The sequence below is a fragment of the Rhincodon typus genome, chromosome 18 (genome assembly GCF_021869965.1).
Source record: "Rhincodon typus isolate 14 chromosome 18, sRhiTyp1.1, whole genome shotgun sequence".
Taxonomy (NCBI): Eukaryota; Metazoa; Chordata; class Chondrichthyes; order Orectolobiformes; family Rhincodontidae; genus Rhincodon; species Rhincodon typus.
In genome coordinates, this window is record NC_063349.1 from 41,181,783 (window position 1) to 41,205,832 (window position 24,050).

Genomic DNA, 24,050 nt, shown 5'->3' on the forward strand with positions numbered 1-24,050 from the left:
CCACCACCTCCTGAACACAATTTGGGATGGGAAACAAATGCTGGACTAGACAGCAACACCCAAATCCCATGAAAGAATAAAACAAATGATCTGGAAACGTGGTCATGTTCATCTCTCAACCAGTGAAGTCGACATAATACAAGTAAATGATACCAGTCCAGCACCTACCAACATACCTTGGTCCAAATGATCTCTCAAAGTGTTTTTGTTGAGAAATTTAAAGGCCAGTCAGTGAACATTCTAACTTACCGGAATTTAAAAATAAATTATTAAATTAAAATATGTATTCAGAATTTGCAGATTTTGCTGGAGACTGCAAATTATTCAATGGGTGAACATAACATACTGAGCCCTGAGCATATTTTTCCAGATGGACATTACTCTAAAGAGCAGGAATAGTAAATTCAGCATCGTTACTTTAAATAACATCTTCAAATTTTCTTTGGAGATCTACCAAGTTCAACATCAAAAAGCAATTACTGTTGTGCAACATATCATGAAATTATCAAATTTGTTTTCAAGCTTTCTCAATGCTTTCGGTATAGATATACAGAACAAAAACAAGTAGAAAATCACTGAATTTTTATTTAACATTATAGCTACCTAAACACCTTATCAGAAAAAATCATAAACCCTTATTACATCCTAATGTCACGTCAAATAATTTTTAAAAATGAGAAAAAAAGGGAGATAAGACAGAGAAGGAAAGACAAGGAGAGGGATTTTTTACAAGCACCATGATCGATGATATGACTAAGAGTTACTTATTTTACTGTAAATTGGAACTATTTTCAAGGGAAAGCATTATACTTTCGTATTTTACTTAAATATATGTATACTTAGTAAGGATAATGGATCTGGAAATCTAAACACAGCCGCACTTGTCAGCACACAATATTGACAAGCAAATGTACCTCACCTCAGTACTCCATAGCAAGATGTTAGTGCATTCATAATGCTTTTTATTGTCCAACATCTGAGAGAAAGACTGACTAATGAATGCTAGTTAGTGCAAAACGCCAGCGAATTTTACACCCTGGGTTCACAGTTGAGAGGCACCAAAAAAAAACTTGGCCTCTATGAAAAGTTGAATAAACTCCAGTGAAAGGAAGGAGCATCCCTTTTGGATTCAGAAACCAGTAGATGACACAGGGTCTGATTGGACAAGAGAGCATCTAATAGTCCAGGTCTCTCTGTTTGCTATCAAGCTGGTTCTCAATACGCATTCTGGCACAAGCTGATAGTTTGGGTTTCTTGTCAGATGTGTTTTTTTTCCCCCAATAATTCTAAGTGGGACTACAAAGTAGTGCACCACAGAAAGATCTAACAGCTGTTTTCAACTACAGTCAGAATAATGTCTACTAGGTGGGCGTAAATGCATAGTAACTGCTAGTTGAGTTTTCAAACCATTACGCTCCACTCTCTATGAATATATTCTGGTAAATGTATGACAACTGAGCATCTCATACCTGAGATTTAATTGATTGAATGATTTAGCCATTCAAATTAATAGATTTGGCAAAGAAGGTGACGTGTCCTTGGCCGAAGGGCAAGGCCTTTCAATACAAAATACAAAAGATGTACTGAACATTCTTTTTTCTTTCTCTAATTCAACTTCAGTTAACGCGGATTCCCTAGGTCTCTGAAATTATGAATCAGTAGTTTTGATAAAAGCGCACCCATGTACTTAGTAAAAGCCCTTTCGCCTCAGTGCAGGGTCTGTAATGGACATGCTGAATATGATGACTTTGATTTTGCCCCTTTAAAAGAAGAGGTAAAGCAGCAATGTTGAATGGAAGCACTTGTAATAGCAGGGCAATGGGACACAGGCATAGGAGAAGGATGGTTTATGGGAGGCAGAAAGCCAGAGGGGGAATGAATGACAATCTTGCAGGTGACTGAGTACAGAAATACATAGTAAACATTGTTGGGACATGTCGATAGGAAAAATTCACAGCATTTGCAAAAATTATTATTCGGTCCATCTTACCAATATCCTGTCTTTTCCCCATAACCTTGCACACCATTACTATCCAGAAAAACACTCAGAATTAAGTCTAAATCAGAAGCTATTTGATAACAATATAGCCTTGAGAACCCTACTGATGACAGCATTCTGTAGCATATGAAATCATGTGGTACAGATTTAATGTAATATAGATCATGAGAATCTCCTCCCCATGGCAGACACGTCTAAGACCAGAGGCCATAAGTTTAAGGTGAGGAGCAAGTGGTTTAGAAGAGATCTAAAGAAAAAAATCGTTAAATCCACAGGGTAGCAGAGATATGGAACGTGCTGCCTGTAAGGGTAGTGCAGGCAGGTACTCTAACAATATTTAAGAAGCATTTTGATGAGTATTTAAAATGCCAGGGCATTGTAGGCTATGGACCAAGTGCAGATAAATGGGATTAGTGTAGTTTGGCACTGACATGGATTCTATGCTACAACTCTATAGCAGAATAGAATTCCTTGTGTAAAACATGCATTAGCTTTGAAGGATAAACCAAAAGCATAAGATCACAAATGTGAGGACTGTGGTATTTTTCTTTATTAAGCTGCTCAGAAGCACCATCAGATTTCATAAGGTCAAATTGCACATCTGGCATTTCCATCATAGCTGCAGCATTTTACAACCAGTGATCAGTAAAATTAACTCCCTTGTGATTTATACTTTGACTCCGATGACTGTCTCGATTGAAGGAATTTTCCAGAGGCAGTACAAATTGTCTGCTTAAACTTCAGCACCCACATTCCTGCCGCGTTCTTGAGCTGGATAATTTGCAGCAAAAGTCATGATTTTAAATTGAACAGAATAGCAGCAACAGCAGTATTTAGGAATACAGTGCTAGGAGCTTTTTTTTAAGCAATGTAGCATTGTGGTAATATCACTAGACTAGTCATCCAGAACCCCAGGCTAATGTCTGGAGGTAGGGTTTGAAACCCATCACAGCAGATAGTGAAATTTGAATTTAATAAAATCTGAAATTAAACCCAGTTAACGACAACCATGTAATCATTGTCCACCGTCATAAAAAGCCACCTGGTTACCCCCATGTTGCTCCTTACTTGGTCTGGCCTTCCTGTGACTCCAGACCCACAGCAATGTGGATGAAACTCACCTGGCCTTTGAAATGGCATAGCAAGCCAATAACTTGTATGAAAACAACTGCATAGTCTACAGAAAGGAATAAAACTGAACAAACTACTTACCATCGAGCTAGGCATCAGAAATGAAAATGGCAGACCCATCTCTGACGCCCCTCTCAGGTTGTCCTTAATATCATCTGGGGGGCTATTGCCAGAAGTGGGCGAGCTGCACTACTATTAAAGTAACATATTGTGAAGGTGCTGGTGTTGGATTGGGGTGGACAGGGTCAGAAGTCACACAACACCAGATTATAGTCCAACAGGTTTATTTGAAATCACAAGTTTTCAGAGAGCTGCTCCTTCATCAGGTGGAGTGATGTCAAATAAACCTGTTGGACTATAACCTGGTGCCGTGTGACCTCTGACATTAAAGTAACAGTTCAACATAGTCATACTCATGGAATCATACTTTAAATACAACATCCCAGTCACCACCACCACTATCTGTCTCTATGTCATGTCCCATCAGCAGGACAGACCCAAAAGTGGTGGCAGCACAGTGGTACGTAGTCGGGAAGGAGCTGCAGCCTGGGAGTCCTCAACGTTATCTCTGGACCCGAAGAAGTCTCATTGTACCAAGTCAAACATGAAAAGGAAACCTCCTGCTGATTTCCACCTCCCCTTCACCCCACCCACAGACTGATGTTATCAGTTCTCCTCAGTACTGAAAACGACTTGGAGGAAGCAGTGAGGGAAAGTCCTCTGGATGACTGACTTCAACATGCATCACCAAAGACTGGCTCAGGAGCACCGCTACTGACTGAGCTAGCCAAGTCCTAAAGAACACAGCTGCTAGATTGGGCCTGTATCTGTCCATGACAGTGTCAACAGGAGTGACCACTGCACAGTCCTGTGGAGACAAGGTCCTAACCTCATGCTGAGTGACAGTACCACAGTGCTAAATGGGAAAAACTTTGAACAGATCTATCAAAACTGGACAATCATGGCATTCAGGGTTATCAGCAGCACAGAAATGTATTCAACTAGAATCTATAACCTCATGGTCTAACATAACTCTATTCCAACATTAGCACCAAGCCAGATGATCAATGCTGGTTGAATGAAGAATGCGGGAGGGCATGCCAGAAGCAGCACCAAGCAAGTTTAAACTTAAAGTGTCAGTCTGGGAAGCTACAATGATGGGGAGTCCAGCAGTGTAAAAGTCAAAGCTAATCTATTTACATCTACCTTCAGCCCACAGTACTGTGTAGAATCCAACTCTGCCTTCTCCTGGGGTCCCAACATCGCGGATGACAGTCTTCAGTCATTTTGACCAGAACTAGATATACTCCTAGCCAAGTTATTCCAACACAGCTATAACGCTGCCACCTACCCAGAAATGTGGAAAATTGCCCAGGTAAGTCCTATTCAGAAAAAGTGTACAAATGGAGACCAGCCAATTACTGCCCCGACAGTCCAGTCTGGATCATCATCAACAGTACTTCTCACAACACTTGCTCAGCAATAACTTGGCTAGTGGTATATCTAGTTCTGGAGCTGATGTCTTTAAGACTGTTTCTATAACATTGTCAGGTCCTTTTCAGTATCCAGTGCCATCAGCTGTTTCTTAATATCATGTGGAGTGCATTGAATTGACTGACGCTCAGTTGGGGTTCCACCAGGATCACACAGCTCCTGAGCCCATTACAGCCTTGATCCAAACATGGACAAAACATCTGAACTCCAAAGTAAGGGCAAAGTAATTACACTTAACATCAGGGCCACACTTAATCAAGGAGCCCAAGCAAAACTGGAGGTAATGGGAATTGGGGAAAAGCCCTCTACTGTTGGAACCACACTCAGCACAAAGAAAGATGGTTGTGGTTGTTACAGGTCAGTCATCTCAGCTCCAGGATATCACTGCAGGAGTTCTTCAGGGTAGTGTCCTATGCCCATCTATATTCAGCTGCTTGATTAATGATCTTCTCTCCATCATGAGGTCAGAAGTCCAGATGTTTGCCAATGGTGCACAATTTTCAGCCTAATTTGTGACTGTTCAGATAATGAAGCAGTCTGAGTCCAAATACAGCAAGACTTGACAACACTGCTGCCATTGCAATTTGCACAATCCACAAGATGCACTGCAGAAATTCACCAAGGCTCCTTATACAGCATCTTCCAAGCCCACAATCTCTACCATCTAGAAGGAAAAGGGCAGCAGATATATGGAAACATCGCCATCTACAAGATTCCCTACAGTCACACATCATCCTCACACTATATCACTGTTCCTTCAGTATTGTTAGGTCAAATCTTTGGAACTTTCTTTCCAGTGGTATTATGAGTGCTCCTACACCTCAAGAACCGCAGCAGTATGAGAAGGCAACTCACCACCACTTTCTCAGGTCAATTAGGAATGGACAATAAATGCTGGCACAGTCAGCAATGGCCATATTGCATGAGCAAATAGAAAAGAACTACATGGACACAGAACACAGTGATCTTGGCCAGTGTTTAATGAAGGTGGAACAGGGCTTGCCAGAAGTCCCACATCGCCTCATTTTGGGGAGGCCTGCCGAGCAAAGTGCCATTCAGGAGCTTAGCTGGGCAACACAAGGCTTCCCTGGGACCTCAGACTCCAGGTGGTAGTCTACTCGCTGAAAGCCTCCAGCCATTCAGAGGATAGGTTCTCTGTCCTGTTGTCAAGCCCTTCATTCAGGCAATGAGTGCCTGACAGCATGGGGCACACCATGGAAGTCCAACAGCAAATTTGGCAGGGTTTAACTTTTGGCCATGCCACAAGATGAGTCCCTGCAGGCCACAGGGCAAATGAGACCTTCAAGGGGGCATTATTTGCCTGATTAGATGCCTTAATTTTCAGGGGGATGGGAAGCCTCTCCATGTACCCTCTCACCAGGCCACTGCTACGACCACATCTGGTACACTCTGAGCAATACTGGTAACCTTATTTAAGCAACAATGTAAATGCATTGGAAGCGGTTCAGGGAAAGTTTACCAAACTAATATCTGGAAATGGGTAGGTTGTCTCATGAGGAAAGGCTGAACAGACTAAGCTTATATTTGCTGGAGTTTGGAAGTATAATAGATGACTTGATTGAAACATATAAAGGTCCTGTGGGCTCTCCTGTGGAGAGGATATTTCCTCTTCTCAGAGAATCTAGAACTAGTGGTCACTACTTAGAAGTAAACCAGAGATGAGGTAATTTTCTTTCTCTCAGAGGGTCATGAGTCATTGGAACTCCCTTCCTAATAAGGCAGTGGAAACAGAGTCTTTGAATAGTTTTAAGACAGAAGTTTCTTGTTAAACAAGGAGGCAGAGTTTATCGGGGTAATCAGGCATGTGGATTTGAGGTTACAACCGGATGATCCAAGATGTTATTGAGTGTAGAAGACTCGAAGGGCTGAATGGCCTACTCCTGTTCTGTGTTTGCCTGTTTGTGTATTAAATGCACTCTCCTCCACACCCCCAACCCCGCCGCTGCCTCCATCAAGAACATTATTAGAGGAGGGCCCCAAATTCTGTCTGTTCCCTAAAGTTTCCTTGTAGGAGTTAAAGTATCAACTAAGACACAGGTTGGTAAAGGAAAGGACTGTGCAATGACAGTACTTTGTGTGATCATCTGCATCTACCTATTTAGTTTCTGGGGGGATAAAAAGACAAAATGTTACTATAATTTTATAGTTGACCCAGCAGCAAACAGAGTTTCTACTGTAAGATGTCTTGTATTTTAACAAGGTCAGAAATCACATGACACCAGGTTATAGTCCAACAGGCTCATCCAACAACACAAGCTTTTGGAGCTTCAGTCCTCCTTCAGATGTTAGTGAGAGAGGTAGTATCAGACACAGAATTTCTACGTATAGGATCTAAGGTTCACACCATTGATGAGGATGTACTAAACAAACCTAAGATGTTGTTAAATCTTTAATGAGTTAGAAGGTTTTAATTGATTAATATGTATATATAAATCCCCAAAAATCTTTCAAGTCACGGTCCTGAGAGAACTAAAGGTTTCATCAGTGTAAAGAAGAGGTGACATTTTAGGCCAGACATGCATGTTAGGTGTGAGGCCTTGGTTAGACTCTGTTTGTGTCTTAGTTTGGAGTCAGACTGGTTATATTTCTAAAATAGTCGTTCTTGGCTGTCCTCAGCACATTTATCTGATCAAGGACTGAGATGATTCCTTTGTGGCCTCTTCCAGACCGAGCAAAAAATTAAGTCAAACTGAAACGCACTGACTTCTTATGTAACTACCACTTAGCATCTTTAGTCACCTCTATGTGTTAAACATTCTCTGGTGAATTAACACACAGCAAGTCACATTATTGTAGATTAACACTATGTGCTCATGTGAGGAAAAATGAATTGGACGAGGTTACAATGAATAGTTCGGTTTAAAAGACATCTTAATTCAGTGAATAGTCATGTTTATATTTCTCCTAGCTCTGGAGCTGTAGAATGTTTTTACTTATTAAAGAATTAATGATAATGCAATTGAGAGAGACGATGTGTTAACACTGTGCTCTCTCGAGTTCATCAATTTGCTTTGGAAGTACAGTTTTCCCAAGAGGGTAGTTCAATCTACAGCAGGAATACTATTTAAAACGTAAACAAGCCAGCATAAAATATCCCACGGAGCCCACAGTTTACACCGCAGCTTGGAACCAGGTCTCCTGAACTCACAAATGAAGCACACAAGAGTATCATTAATATGCACCATGAGAATAATATTCAACACTGCTCTGTTGGATCGCCAAATCACAATACAGGGAATAAAATAAAAACAAGCGCAGTAAAGTATGAACCCCTCGAGTTACTGAGACAATACAGATTCACATTCAAACCTTTTTCAGAGTTAAAAAGAGATGATCAAAGTGCAATACGCTGTCATCAGCAACGAAACACATCTATTTCTAAGCAACGCTTTTTTATTTATAGAACAATGAAGGCGTATTTGAGAATAAATTATCATCTGTTTATTGATCTCCTATGATGTTGCACCTGGTAAATCACTCTCCTGAAAGTCTGATAGCTTTCTATTGCCATTTATTTCACCTTTCCAATTTCCTGTCTGTCATTCTATTTTCTTGGGCTCCTCTCCCCATATAAATTCACCCTCTATTCTTCCTCTATTTTTATCTTTTTTTTTGGAGGTGATATAACATGGCAAAGCAGGGAAAGGAGCCACAGTGCAATAGGCTGCCTTTGGTGTAATGTTGTGTTCCAAATGAGGTTGCTCAAATCCATCTTCCAAAACCCTGTTAATCCTGTCCCTCTCTCCCATCATGTCCTTTTCACCTTCCCACCATCTCTCTTTCCTAAATTCCCCTCACCAACTATTAGCCCCCAAACCCCACCCCACTCTACCGACTGTACTAAAATACGCTCAACAGTGAGAATTAAAGTGACATAGTTGGGTATAAATCCAAGCTTCTGGGACAGGCAAAAGATCTTTAAGCAAAGATCTGAAAGCATCAACGATGCAAAAGACAGTTTAATGAGTGAATTTGAACATGTATTGCCGAATGATTATTAGGTTTTGTTTAAACCCTTATCGTAAATATTAAAAATTTCATATTTTGAGCATATTTTCGATGATCTTGAAAACAAAATTCTATAAGCATTTTGAGAAGCTTGTTGAAACCAAACTAGCAGATTGAACAAAAAATCTGAATCTCATTACAAATTGAAAGAAGGGTTAAGAACTGTTCATTTTTCATCTAATTTTTACAAGTTCACTTCTTTATATTAATAACAATTTTGTTTTAAAGTTAAGGTTTTGACAGAGTTAAATCTGAGTTAAAGGGACAGACAGACATTTTGCTGCACCATACTTCTACCACCTCAAATTGATTCACATAGGTTGCATGCTAAAGCATGGTGACTGAAAATATTAAAAACATCTACATCCCTGAATTCATCAATCAAAAGTAGCAGAAGATATATATTCAGAGCCAAACTTCTCTACTTCCCTACCTGCTCCAGTTTACGCATTAAAATGTTACTTAAATTGATTTGACTGTCTTAATTTTCAACATATCTCCCTTGCTTTGGAAGCAGGTGAGGTGAGGTGAAAGTGACAGCCTTTGACATCAAGGCTGCATTTGACCGAGTGTGGCATCAAGGAGCCCTGGCAAAACTGGAATCAATGGGTATCAGGGTGCAAACTCTCCAGTGGTTGGAGTCATACCTGACACATAGGAAGATAGTCGTGGTTGTTGGAGGTCAATCATCTCAGCTACAGGACATCTCTGCAGGGGTTCCTCAGGGTAGTGTCCTCAGCCCAACCATCTTCAGCTGCTTCATCAATGACCTTCCCTCCATCATAAGGTCAGATATGGGGATGTTCGCCGATGATTGCACAATGTTCAACACCATTCATGACTCTTCAGATACTGAAGCAGTCCATGTTCAAATGCAACAAGATCTGGACAATATTCAGGCTTGGGCTGACAAGTGGCAAGTGACATTCGCACCACACAAATGCCAGGCTATGACCATCACCAATAAAAGACAATCTAACCAACACCCCTTAACATTCAATGGTGTTACCATCACTGAATCCCCCACTATCAACATCCTGGGGATTATTATTGACCAGAAACTCAACTGGACTCACCACATAAATATAGTAGCTACAAGAGCAGGCCAGAAGCTAGGAATACTGCAGCAAGTAACACACCTCCTGACTCCCCAAAGCCTGTCCACCATCTACAAGTCAGGAGCGTGATGGAATACTCCCCACTTGCCTGGATGAATGCAGCCCCAACAACATTCAAAAAGCTTGACACCATCCAAGACAAAGCAGCCCACTTAATTAGCATTACATCCACAAGCATCCACTCCCTCCACCACCGACGCTCTGTAGCAGCAATGTGTACCATCTACAAGATGCACTGCAGAAATTCACCAAAGATCCTCAGGCAGTACCTTCTAAACCCATGACCATTTCCATCTCGAGGACAAGGACAGTATACATCTGGGAATATCACCACCTCCAAGTTCCCCTCCAAGCCACTCACCATCCTGACTTGGAAATATATTGCCATTCCTCCACTGTTGCTGGGTCAAAATCCTGGAATTCCCTCCCTAATGGCACTGTGGGTGAACATACAGCAGGTGGGCTGCAGCAGTTCAAGAAGGCAGCTCACCACCACCTTCTCAAGGGCAACCAAGGATGGGCAAGAAATGCTGGCTGCCCAGCAATGCCCACGTCCCACAAATGAATAGAAAAACAAAACTTTAAGAATACTACATAAATACAAGTTGTTAGTGTTGCTGCAGCTTTAAATAGGAAGGTGAGAAATCTGAGCAAGAAAATCTCTTACCAACACTCGTGTTCTTGCATACCAGCCAAAAGAATTCTCACCATAGATGAGTTGTGAGAATACTTGAGCAAATGCTGACGTGATGGCAACTGGCTGTTTTAAGTGCACCAAAAATCAAGCATCAAGGGGTAAAAAGACATAATTACAGAGTCAGAACCTTCTGTCAATTTAATCTTGATCAAATGTTCTCCCATTACATCGTCTGATTTGTCCGAGGATTCATCTGGTTCTGGGTAAATTAATTTCACTTTGTTAAGGAGAGAAAACATTCATCTCACCAGTCTAGGCCAGACTGGATGGACCGAAATTTATATATGCTAACATTACAGCTATAAGTTACAATTGCTAAATTAATAAAATGTATACCACATGACAAAAATATTAGTTTCGAGTCTCTTAATTAGCCCCAGCATGTTAACTTCTTCTCCAGGGGATTTCAGTTATAAAATGGTTATCTTTGGTACCATGGCATATGGTGGAACTTTACTGGCACCTACAACTCAACAACAAACTTCAACATTTTCTCTCTCCAATAGTAAAATGTCTAAAATATAATTCAAAAAAATGGAAAAATGGTTTCCAAGCAAACATTCTCTAACAATGAGTGCTCTGAGTAGCAACCTCATTCAGCCATTGTCACAGTTTCTCAGTTTCACTACGTAAAGGCTTCTCAACCTATCCCATTCATTCAGGAAGCATACATTGTTGTGGCGAGTTGCTGGCAGTTCAGGAAATAAGTCCACGCTCTATACTGCTCCTTTAAAATACAACTTAATGTATTTCTGAATATTTTTATTGCTTACCTGACAGGCGTATGGAGGTGGTCCCTGTTCACCTTCAAACCTGCCCAGTTAGATCTGGAAAAAGGTGATATGCTTTCGGAATTCTAACCCCCAGCCTAACTTTGACAGGAGTTAAGTCCCCGCACACACCCAAAACAGCTCCTCTGTGCCTGGGAAAATCCCCCAATATCTATTCACATTTAGGATTTTGTCACACATACAGAAACCTGGAAGTCTGTTCTTGGAACTTCTTTGCCATTCAACACATGTTCACTTCAAAAAGTTGGTAAACGTGCATACAATTGTTGAGTTTTGTTTCAGTAAGCACTTTTTCATATTTGTAGCAGTCAACATTAACGACAGACCTTACTATTCCATGTTTTATCACATCGTTGGAAACTGGCTCTGTATTTGGTCGATTCAAACATTCACACATTCAAACATTAACATCTTACAAAAGATACAATTATTCAGATCACCACTGCCAAAATAGATGACTATCCCATGCAGAACTACCATCAGAAGTGAGGCCATCAATGTATGGATTTTTAAGCTCAGTCAGCGAAAAATTAATCATAGAACCCTACAGTGCTGAAGGAGGCCATTCAGCCCATTGGGTCCGCACCAACCCTCTGAAGAGCATCCCACCCAAACTCAGCCCCCTAGCCTATCCCTATAACTCTATATTTCTATATAATCCACCTAGCCTACACATCCTTGGGCACTAAAGGAGCAACTTAGCATGGCCAATCCATTGAAACTGCATATCTTTGGGCTATGGGAGGAAACCAGAGTAGCTGGAGGAAACCCAGCAGATACGGGAAGAATGTGCAAACTCCACACAGATAGTTGCCCGAGCTTGGAATCAAACCTGGGTCCCTAGCACAGCTCCATTCTCCCATTAAAATAACACAATTCTGAGCACTTGAAAAGACCAGAGACTTGTACATCATCACAATGACACAGTGCATTAGTACTATCACAATGTTTGTGTAACACAATTATACATCTCAGTCAGACTTAAATCACTCGAGATTAAAACATGTACTGGAAGCTTTTACCGAAGGCAGTCTTTTAAGAGATATAGAATATATTCTACTGATTCTAGTGTTATAATTGAAGAAGTTTAATTGTGCAACATACCCAACTTTGGTAGAGAATAGCTGACATTAAAGTAATCTTCATAAAATTCCAGCAGCCGCTTTGTTATATTTAAAGCATAGTCTCCAGATCCTCTTTGAATAGCATCCGGCCTGGCATATAGTCTCACCTTTAGAGAAGAGCAGTAACTAGTAAAATTAGTCAGAATAATCATACAGAAAGAATATTGAACAAAATGTTAATCCACATAAAATCATTCCTTGGCCATTCATGCACACACAGTAAAACAGATAGAGATGGAATGTTTCAGGTGAATATTTGAGATAACAAGTACAGGATATAATTACTGATTGATGCAGCTGGAGTCTGTCCAATGTCCAGTTAACTGGTCTGGTTATCATCCACTGTTTCAAGTTCAATTTAAAAGACATAATCTAAGATGATAAGAAAAGGCTGCAATCCTGTCATCTAGCATTGCACAGATGAGAACACAAAAAGGAGGAACTGGCAGAAAGTGTAAATAGGACAAGAGCGATATTGCAATTAAAAATCTATCAGTCAATACAATTCCATATGGATTCAGTACTCTGTGGAAATTTGGATCCAAATAACCAGGAAGTAATATAAACTAATGTTCTAACTGATAGAAATCTATTTCAAATACAAAACTCCTCAGAATGCCCTGGATCACCTCCAGTTCCAGAGATATGAAGGTACAACAGCGTGAGGACAAAAAAAATGGTCATGTGAATGGAGCATCAGAGAACTGTATTTCTTCTCCTTGCTGAAGTCAGGGCACAGGATTTCTTCCAAAGCATGAAGGACTCAAAATGTAGTCTGTGTTGTTTAATCTTTAAAACTGCAAAATATTTGCAGCTACACCGTTGTTGCCTTAAGAAGTGCAGTGTATCCCATGTGATGATGGAGAAGTGAAAATTAGCTGATTATTTATACATCAAACAGGAGAATAAAATGGATGTTGTTACTCTATCTTTACTGTATCACTGGACTTAACCATTTGTCAAAATGGGAAACGGTGGGGGAAAGCAGCAGCATAAATAAGAAGTTGGCTAATGAATTGGTATAAAGAAAATGATAAAGCCTCATATTCTCAATGGGACAGGTCAAGTGCACAATGCTTCCAGTCCTTCAATCATCACTATTTCAATATAGGTTACATTTCCAGTTAAGGGAAATACTGGACATTAAAATGCAGCTTCATACCAAGTGAGTCATATATTTCGACTACTCAATCTGTTCCTCTCTTAAACCAATCTAAATAAGCTCCAATTTTCAGTAAAACTGAGATGAAAAATCTTATTTTTTTCTAGATTTCCAATAAACTACCACATTATGATATTTCCATTTTTTTCTTCAATTTTACACTTTCCATGGCAAAGTCAAATCACCAGCATGGAAAATACTGCAATTGAAGTGTATGCGGGAACACCTACGTTTTTCTGTAAGGTTGATGTCTGTGCAACGACATAGCCAGAACCAGTTTTGCAGAAGGGGTTTGATATTTCATTAAAATTATCACACACCGAGCAGAACTTTCCGTTACTGTCTTTCCAAGACTAGCTGTCATTGAGCTGATGTTGGGTCTTTCTCCTGCTAAGGAGATAGCACAGAGAAATGCCCCAGGTGTTTCTTGACCACTCCCAGTTACCAAAAGATACAGCGATTAAAAGTAAGGGACAAAAAAAATGCCAAAAAAATTCCCATTTAGCTCCCCGAGTATTTTTTTTCATTATCTGCCTCTCTTGGAGAAAATTCACACATATAATTGAGCATGATTGTCCTTTACAACTTCGCTCCATATTTTAATCAAGCTGGTGCGATCCTCTATTTGGTTGTAATGAGTGTTAAAGTAGCTCTAGAATTCCACTGAGGCATCACAGCTCATGATTAAAAAGAATCAGATTGCTTATTCAATCACTCTATAGACTGACAAAGCAGTGGGAAGCAGTTTGAAAAACAAGACAGTTCTGTGGAGGCTGCTCAATCCAGATGTTGGAGATAGAAATAAAATGCAATAATTGGGAGGTTGGATGGTGCTTGTTCAGTTGCTGATGGACAGCTTTTCCTGTTGGTTAGTATTTGGAAGTGGTTTACAGTTACCTTGTATTGGGTCAGTAGGATATTTCAGCCAGCCAGCAGTTTTGTTATGTATACCGACAGTGAGGTGGAAAATCTTTGAGCCATGATGACAATGTTAGGACGTAATGTTCCACACACACATGCTTTACACAAGACACTTATACAGATGCATAATGGAATGAAATCTCCTCAAGCTCAATGGCAGATTCCAGGAAAAGGTTAGACACAAGGAACCCAACAAAAGATGAAAATCCGTGGGGCGTGGAAACTTTGGGATTCTGGCACCAGGACACCACATTCGTACAATGATTTGGAACAAGCAGAACTTCAATCCAACTCAAATAGGGTCATTTGTGTCGACAGGACAGAATAATTGGAAAGATTGCCCATGCTAGATGTTTACTTAGCTCTAGCATTTCCACTGCTGGGCTTGCAGGTCAGGCAAGAGGCAAGGGTGGGGCCCCATCAGTATCTCCATACTGGAAGACTCTCAAACTTTGGAGCTGAATCTTCGATCTGGGAAACAGGAGCCAGGAGTGTTTCTGGGTCCAAAAAACTCACCCTTAGGGGAAACAGTAACTTATTTTGATTTTGACTGGGACCCCTCTTGATTAGTATGGTGACAGGAGTTCCCAGCCATTTAAGGGCAAATTAAGGCCAATTGACTATAATTAGCCAACAGCCTACAGTAGAGGGTAAGTAGCGGAGAGGGTACTACAACATTCAAGTTGCCCGCTCACTCACTTCTTTAAACAATTCAATAGAGATATGTAAAGAGGCGAGGCCACCCCTGTGGTGGGTGAATGCAAAATCCCTCTCCTGTGTGACATATGGCTGCACCAGCACCCAGGCAAATCTAGAGCACATGGAAAAACCAATCCAGCCTCTTTTAAGTGGCTTTAACAATCCTTTAATAAAGCTAACTTGCTGCACATCTCCACAAAATGGGCAGCTGGGCCTCAAACCCAATTTGCCCAGAACAGCTAGCTCCCGAATGGTGACAGGAAACTAATATACCAGACAAGTGCCTATATTTTCAAGTTCCGTCTGCATTGCTAACCAACTTCAGCAGAAAAATCCACTTCTCTGGTGTCCAACTACTCCCATTGTTCTTCCTCTAAAGTATCTGAACTACTAATCCATTGGCACATATTAATGAAGGTCATCATGCATCTAAAGCAGCTGTTTCCCATCCACTGCACCAGCATTGGCAGAGGTATTTCTCCATCATATGATTGCATGTTGATCCTGCACTAATCCAGAATACTATGGCATGCTCACAGATCTCAACAGCCCTCACTGACATGTCGACAGTTTGAATCCAAGTAATGTCATTGCTAATATTCATAATCCCCACCAAAAAAAAATCAAAACACAAGAGAAAAGGTGTTGAAGAGAATAACTAAAACTGAAATGAAACCAATCAAATTGTTCATGGTGTAAAGTGGGATTATTTTCCATCAAGAGACAGGCATGAACAGAAATTCATCAGTATCTGGCAATCAAATAATTTTAGTTTGAGTTAAGGTCTTTCATCAAAACTCAACTCGCTAAGTTAAACATTTCTCCTTTTCCAATGCCGGTAGGAATACGGAATAATTTTAGTATTTTTGTTTAGTTTTTTAGTGCAAAGGGGACATGATTGGAGTGTTTAAAGTTATGAGGGGCATAGATAGGGTAGACAGGAAGAGACTTTTTTTCCTTGATGGAGGAATCAATGACCAGCGGGGATAGATTTACAGTAATGGGCAGAAGGGTTAGAGGAGACTAGAGGAAAAGCTTTTCCACCCAGAGGGTGGTGGGTATCTGAAACCCTGTAAGTGTGGGAGGGGACACTTCAATAGTGTTTAGGTGCACAGTTGCAATGCCAAGACGTACATGGCTATGGGCCAAGTGCTGGAAAATGGAATTGGAATAGTTAGATGGTTGTTTTTGAACAGTGCAGACACGATGGGGTGAAGAGCATTTTTCTGTTCTCTATGACTTTATGACTGTATTTTCAGCAACGTCTTTTTTATCGCCATATACCATCACATATTATGACATTTTATATTTCTGTTTTTATTACAGATTTTCAGCATTTTTTATCTCTATAATACCATCACATATTATGTTATTTAATGGCGATACTAGCTCTATTGTTGAAGTGCTAACACAAACTTACAGTAATGCCACTTTCAGTAACTGTCTCCTTATAGGTGAAGTTGCAAATTGCCCAGGCCAGATAGTACGTGGACATTCGAGGTGTTGATGAAAACTGTTCTATGATCCATCCATCCTCCTCATGAATTACGGCATCGACTGGCATGTTAGATAGTGCCAAGTAAGGCTCTTGGTGTTTGATGGCGATTTTAAATGTGGCTTTGTATACTGGTTCATCCAAACATGGAAAAGTCTTACGGGCATGCGTCGGAGAAAACTGTGTCACCGCAAGGTAGCTGGAAAGAAGTGGAATAAGTTAATTAGGCATCTCCTGCGGGATTTAACAGCACAACCAAGCTGAAGGTTTATTTAAAAAGGAATTGGCACACAGCGATTTTTAAAAGGTTCAGATTCTAAAGTCAAGAGATCACAAACAGACTGATTAACCTAGCATGAAAAAATGCACTTAGAATGAAACTGCTCACAATGTGGTCTCCTCTACATTGGGGAAACGAAGCATAGACTGGGTGACCAAACACCTACGTTCTGCTGGTAAAAAAGACCCTTAGCTTCCAGTTGCCTGCCACTTTAACACACCACCCCTGTTCCCTGGCCAACGTCTCTGTCCCTGGCTTACAGCAGTGTTCCAGCGAAGCTCAGCACAAGCTGGAAGAACACCTCATTTTCCACTTGGGTACCCTACAGCCCTCCGGATTCAATATTGAGTTCAATAATTTTAGGGCCTAAACTCTCCCATGTCCCAGCCCCCCACCCCACACACCAGGCCTTGTTACCACATAGCCTGCCATTACACACCCGCTGTTGTTAGTCACTAACAGTCCCCATTAACGACTATTCACCCTCCTTTCCAGATCATTATCAACTCCTTTGTCTGTCCAACTGCCTTCTCTCTCTCTCTCTTCGGGGTCTATCCTTTATCCTATCGTTTACTCCCTACCCTTTCCCCCTCCTTATTTTCTGCATATAAACTGATGTTTTCCCAGCTACCATCAGTTCTGAGGAAGGGTCACCAGACCCAAAACATTAACTCTGATTTTTTTCTTCACAGATACAGCCAGACTTGCTGAGCTTTTCCAGCAACTTCTGGTTTAGCACTTAGAATAAAACTGATTTATCTCTTTAGCCTGTGAAGAGAGTTTGGAAATCCTAATGCACCAAAATTCAAAGATAATCAAGATTAATAATTAAAAATATTAGCATTAATAATTGAAAACAGGATGCTTAGAGGAGAAGAAATAGTCTACCTGGATCATGTAAATTTGCAGCGCATTGCACATGTATCATGTGCCTCAATTTGTAAAGGTTACTTCACTGTAAATGAAGAAAAGCCTTGTGACATTTATTTAGAATATTGCCTCAATAACAGTGATCTTGTACAGATTTTATTGATTCTGTGACGTTCTGGTTACTGATTATATAATTGGATGTATGCCTTACTGGTAGCAGAACACAGAGCAGCCAAATTGCATAGCTCCAAAAAACTGGTTGCGGGGATTACAGTGATCACAATGCAGACTACAGGTTTGCTTCATGCTGCATGTTCAATATGCATTACCTCTCTGAGTCTGGCTAGCACTGCCCACAGTGTTCAATACTCACAGTGGCTAGCAGAAGGTCCTCCCAGCCCCTGCCACATCATTCCTTGCAAACATTGTTATTTCACATAGAAACAAATCACAGAAAGCACCAAACTCCTGTTGAATTGTAACAACAAGTAACTGCTAAATAATGATGATCACTTTAAGTGGCACTTGTCAGGAGCATTCTTGCTGGTCTGGTCTGGTCAGTTGTGTGAAATTAAGAGAGGGGATTAACTACAAGCTTTTTGCTCCAAAATGGCATTGCTATTGTCAAATGAGCTTTGCACACACACAACAACAACAACAAAAACAAAGTTGCTGGAAAAGCTCAGCAGGTCTGGCAGCATCTGTGGAGGAGAAAACAGAGTTAACGTTTCAGGTCCAGTGACCCTTCCTCAGAACTGATGGTGGCTGGGAAAACGTCAGTTTATATGCAGAAAATACGGAGGTGGGGGGGGGTAGGGAGTAAACAATAGGATAGAGCCCAAAGAGAGAGAAAGACAATTGGACAGACAAAGGAGTTGCTAACGATCAGGCTGGGAGGGTGAATGGTTGTTAATGGGGACTGTTAGTGACTAATAACAGGGGTTGTGTAGTGGCAGACTATGTGGTAACAAGGCCTGGTGTGTGGGGTGGGGGGCTGGGACATGGGAGAGTTTAGGCCCTAAAATAATTGAACTCAATATTGAGTCCGGAGGGCTGTAGGGTCCCCTAGTGGAAAATGAGGTGTTGTTCCTCCAGCTTATGCTGGGCTTCACTGGAACACTGTAGCAAGCCGGAGACAGAGATGTTGGCCAGGGAGCAAGGTGGTGCATTGAAGTGGCAGGAAACAGGTGGTTCAGGGTCTTTTTTGCGAGCAGAACGAAGATGTTCTGTGAAGCAGTCGCCAAGTCTACGCTTCGTTTCCCCAGTGTAGAGGAGACCACATTGTGAGCAGCAAATACAGTAGACTAGATTCTTGGAAATGCAGGTGAAGTGTTGCTTCACCTGGAAGGTATGTTTGGGCCCTTGGATTCTGGGGAGGGAGGAGGTAAATGGGCAGGTGTTGCACCTTCGCCGGTTACAGGGGAAGGTGCCGTAGGGCTGTGGGGAGGTGTTGGGGGTGAAGGAAGTGTGGACCAGAGTGTCCCGGAGGGAACAGTCCCTGCGGAAAGCGGACAAGGGAGGGGAGGGGAATATGTGTCTGGTGGTGGCATCTTGCTGGAGGTGGTGGAAATGGCATCTGACGATCTTCTGGATGTGGATGCTGGTGGGATGGTAGGTGAGGATAAGGGGAACCCTATCGCTGTTGCGGGAGGGAAGAGAAGGGGTGAGGGCAGAAGTGCGGGAGATGGGTCGGATCCGATTGAGGGCCCTGTCGACAACGGAGCTGTGGAATCCTCGGGTGAGGAAGAATGTGGACATTTCGGAGGCTCCCTTGTCGAAGTTGGTCTCATCTGAACATTTGCAACGGAGACGGAAGAACTGAGACTGATGTTTGGATCTGCCTGCTCTACATACTGGTGCATACCCGTGATGTGCACACTCATGCCTGCACCACATGATATATCCAATGCAATTTAACAGTTAAGTGTGCCAGCTCACTGTGGACCATAGTCTCAGAAATCTAAGGGCATTGCTAAGCACCAAGAAACAGATGTTAACAATCTGTGTCCCTTGCCCAGATTCCTTTAGCACCACGTTACAGCCTTGGAACTAAACTAGGAGTAGCCACATGAATCACAAATTCTCAACATAAATATAGTTATACTTTTTCTTCACTGAGAATACCCTAGACACTATCCTAGTATCTTCAACTTACAAATAATTGTATGAATATTGTTCTTTCTCTACTCCACTGTTCACAGTAACTATTCTATAACCTGGTCATTCTAACTCCTCTTCAGACAACCACTGCCTTCAACTACCTTGTATTACCACATCTAATTCTATCATCCATCTCACAAGAACCTGTGTTCTCTAAACAGAAAGACAGCTTCCACAAACAGGCCAAGTGCCCTTACACATGCCGCATTTAGTTTAGCGCCTACTACTGGTTGTTAAAAAATATACCATTATGTTCTCCTGCCTCATACAAGACTGTAAGACTAATGTGTTCAGGCTAAAAAATGCTTGGCCAGATTTACTTACCTGTTAAAAAGATACATAGAATTAAGAATAAAAGAAAAATCGAGATATTTCAAATAGACGAGCTAAAGCTAATATGAAAATCTGTACCAAATCCAAAAAAAAGTCTGAAATTGTTGAGATCCTTTCAGACATTTCTAAGTTTCTGATGAAGTTGAGTGGGGGGGGAATACTCAAATCGAATTCACTTTCACACCATCCCTATGCCCTTCAAGCGATTCTATTTCTATTTAGGTTTAGAGAAACTCCATGAAACTGTTCTGAGTTAACGTGGGGTCAATTAGTTGGATAACTGGTTTGCAATGCAAATGGATACCTACAATTGGAGTTCAATTCCCATGCTAGCTGAGGTCACCATGGAGATCCCTTGTCGAAGTTATGATGATCCTAAATTAAACTCCCCACCAGTTTTCTCTCTCTCTCGTTCTCTTTCACCACCTCTCCCCCTCTCTCTCTCTCTCTTTCTCTCTGATGAGAGAACACTCTATCGTGACCTTCACTTTTACATGGATGTTCTTTCCTTCAAATGTTAACTGTTATAATATACTTAAACAGCTTTTGCAAAAACAGCAATATGTTTGCTTATGACATCTAGCAAAAACCTTCTGGTTGGCTGAAATGGGAAACAGCAAATAAGGCTACTAAACATTGATTCTGACAAGGTATTTGTGAATTCTAATACAAGATAGTTGAGACAATGCTTCACAACAGCCTTGTGAGGAATGTTATTGAGTCATGGAATAAAATGGACAATAGCAATCTGGATACAAAATTGACTGAATAATAGGAAACAGAACAAAATTGTTAATGGATTTATTTCAGGCTGGAAGAAGGTTTGTAATGGGCCTTCCAAGGGATTCACATGGGACTCTTGGTTTTCCTGATATATGATGTTGGTGCGTACGGGACAATTTAAAAGTTTGCGGTCAACAGAAGACACGGAAGAATCGTAAACTGTGCAGAACTTCAAAAGGACAAGTTCGTGGAGTGGGTGGATAGATGACAGACAAATTTTAAAGCAGAGAAGTGTAAGGTGATACACTTTAGTACAAAGAACATAGACAGTATAAAAGGAAGGGACTTTTTTATCATAAAGGGTAGGTGTGAATGACTAGGTGTATGTATTAAAAGACATTAAAGGTAGTAGCACAGGTTGAGAGATCTGTTAATAATGCAGACAGTATTCTAAGCTTCATCAATAGCAGAATTTTGTTCAAAAGCAGGGAGGTTATGATTAACTTATATGATAGCTGTTAGACTCCAGCTGGAATATTGTATACAATTCTGGACACCACACTGTGGGAAGGATCTGATTATACTGGGAAAAGTGCAGAAGAGATTTTCAACAATGGCTCCAAGGATGAGACACTTCAATAATGCTGAAAGATTGGAGAAGGTGGGACTGTTTTCCTCGGAGTAGAAAAAAACGAAAAGATGATGAGACAGAAGTTTTCAAAAGCAGGAGGGTCTGGGCAGTGAATAGGGAGTTAGTTCCCTCTTGTAAATAGATCAAGAGCCAGAGGGCACAGTTTTAAAGGGTTTTGCAAAAATAGCAAATTTAAGAGGAGAAAAAATCTTTACACCCAGCAAATTGTTAGGATACGTAACGCACATCCTGCGTAAGTGTTGGAGGCACAATCAATGGAAGCATTCAGAGGGCAATTGATGGCTTGTTAACAGAGAAACAATGCACAGAGCGCTACAGGGAAAAGGCAGGGGTTTGGCATTAAAATGCTGAAAGAGCTGGTGCAGATACGATGAGCCAAAGAACCTCTTTCTGCACCACAACATATGAAAATGACACACACATATAATTTTATCATTTCCTGCAATGTTGATGAGAGTTGTCCTGGTGTCTCGAACTCAGATATGATATCAAGTTGCTGGCCTGGCTTCACTCTTCATCACTTCTAGAATATTCCTCTTGGGAGATCAGTCCCAGCCATCTTAAAGTACTGGAGTTACAGAGTCGTAGAGATATACAGTACGGAAACAGACCCTTCAGTCCAACTCATCCATGCCAACCAGATATGCTGAATAAATCTAGTCCCATTTGCCAGCATTTGGCCCATATCCCTCTAAACCCTTCCTATTCATATACCCATCAAGATGCCTTTTAAACATTGTAATTGTACCAGCCTCCACCACTTCCTCTGGCAGATCATTCTAAACACAAACAACCCTCTGTGTGAAAAAGTTGTCCCTTAGGTACTTTTTTAAATCTTTCCCCTCTCACCTTAAACCTATGCCCTCCAGTTTTGGACTCCCCCACCCACAGGTAAAGACCTTGGATATTTACCCTATACATGCCCCTCATGATTTTATAAACCTCTATAAAGGTCACTCCACAGCCTCCGACGCCCCAGCCTATTCAGCCTGTCCTTATAGCTCAAACCCTCCAACCCTGGCAACATTCGTGTAAACCTTTTCTGAGCCCTTTCACGTTTCACAACATCTAAACTGCCTTCTTGGAGCTGATTTGTCACCAGCCAGTTATGGACATATCAGAGGTCGGTTTAGATTGAGAATCTGATTTTTAAGACCATAGCTTCCACCGAAACCCAAGCTCAACTACAACCTGCCCCGTTCTGGTTAAGATTTTCCCCTTACTATATTCAAAAAATAACAAACTCTAGTTTCCCAATGCAATGAGGAACAGGGATAAATAATGATGTGGTGGTCAAAATAATATGTCTGAAATGTAAAAATAGTTTCTCAATTGAACATTGACAGAACTAATTCTCAGAGTAATAACCACAAGTTTGTATAAATGAAGTAGCTCTGTACAATTATTGCAGACAATGCCAATTATGAATGAGCATGTTTCACCTCCATCTAGCCGAGAATAGTAAAGACATTCCAATCTCTTCTCAGTCAATTCACTGAATGAGAACGTTTTATGAGTGCCCAGATTGGAAAAAGAATCAATCCTGTCCTTTCATTCTAATGTGCAAAGTAGAAAAGAAAGAAGACAGAGCAACCTTTCCTGACCCCAGGCGCACCAGAAATCTTTAGAACTACAGTTTCAGCACAGGGAACATAGAAGCCAATTTGTCAATTGCTGTTTCCCACAAAAATCAGTGATAATAACCAAAAAAACTGTTTCATTTCTTTATATTAAGAAACATTGTCTTATGACCAAGGTTAGAAGGGTGCACCAAGACCTTTCTAGCCCCTCTCCTCCACTGTATGTATCAAATTTCAAACTTTAGCAGAGTGATTATGTGGCCAATTATTAGATTCTGCCTGGTACTGTATTAGAATCAATTTAGCCAGGCTTCTAACGTGAACAAAGAATTATTGATTTTGCTTTGATTTGTTGTTGTTACATGTACCAAGATACAGTGAAAAGTATTGTGTGCTAACCAAATTACACCTTACGTAAGTACATCAGGGTATAATAGAACAGAATGCAGAATATAATGGTACAGCTACCGAGAAGGATCAACTCTAATATTTGAGAGGTCCTATTGTTAAGTCTCATACCAACATAATCAAGAACAGCTCATTCCCTGCTGTTAAGTGTTTTCAAACTTCCATATCTTCTGCCCAATAGAAGAGGGTGGGAAAAAGAGGATAACCGGGGTGGGAGGGGCTTTGATAATGTTAGCTGCTTTCTCAAGGCAGCGGGAAGTATAGACGGAGTCAATGGAAGGAAGGCTGGTTTTTGTGATGGACTGGACTGCATTCAAAACTCTCCATAATTTCTTGCGGTCTGAGGCAGAGCAGTTGCCATACCAAGCTGTGATACAACCAGAT

General features: G+C 41.0%; 1 protein-coding gene across 3 annotated transcripts in view; it reads right to left on the reverse strand.

Annotated features, from left to right (window-relative positions):
• Positions 1–24,050, reverse strand: part of LOC109927660 (thyrotropin-releasing hormone-degrading ectoenzyme) — a 101,602-nt gene that overhangs the window by 58,880 nt on the left and 18,672 nt on the right. For all 3 annotated transcript variants that reach the window (XM_048607968.1, XM_020527645.2, XM_048607969.1), the window contains exons 3-4: positions 16,586–16,859; positions 12,364–12,490 (exon numbers count right to left, since the gene is read on the reverse strand). In XM_048607968.1, the coding sequence (XP_048463925.1) occupies positions 12,364–12,490; positions 16,586–16,859 (401 nt within the window). The remainder of the gene's footprint in view (positions 1–12,363; positions 12,491–16,585; positions 16,860–24,050) is intronic.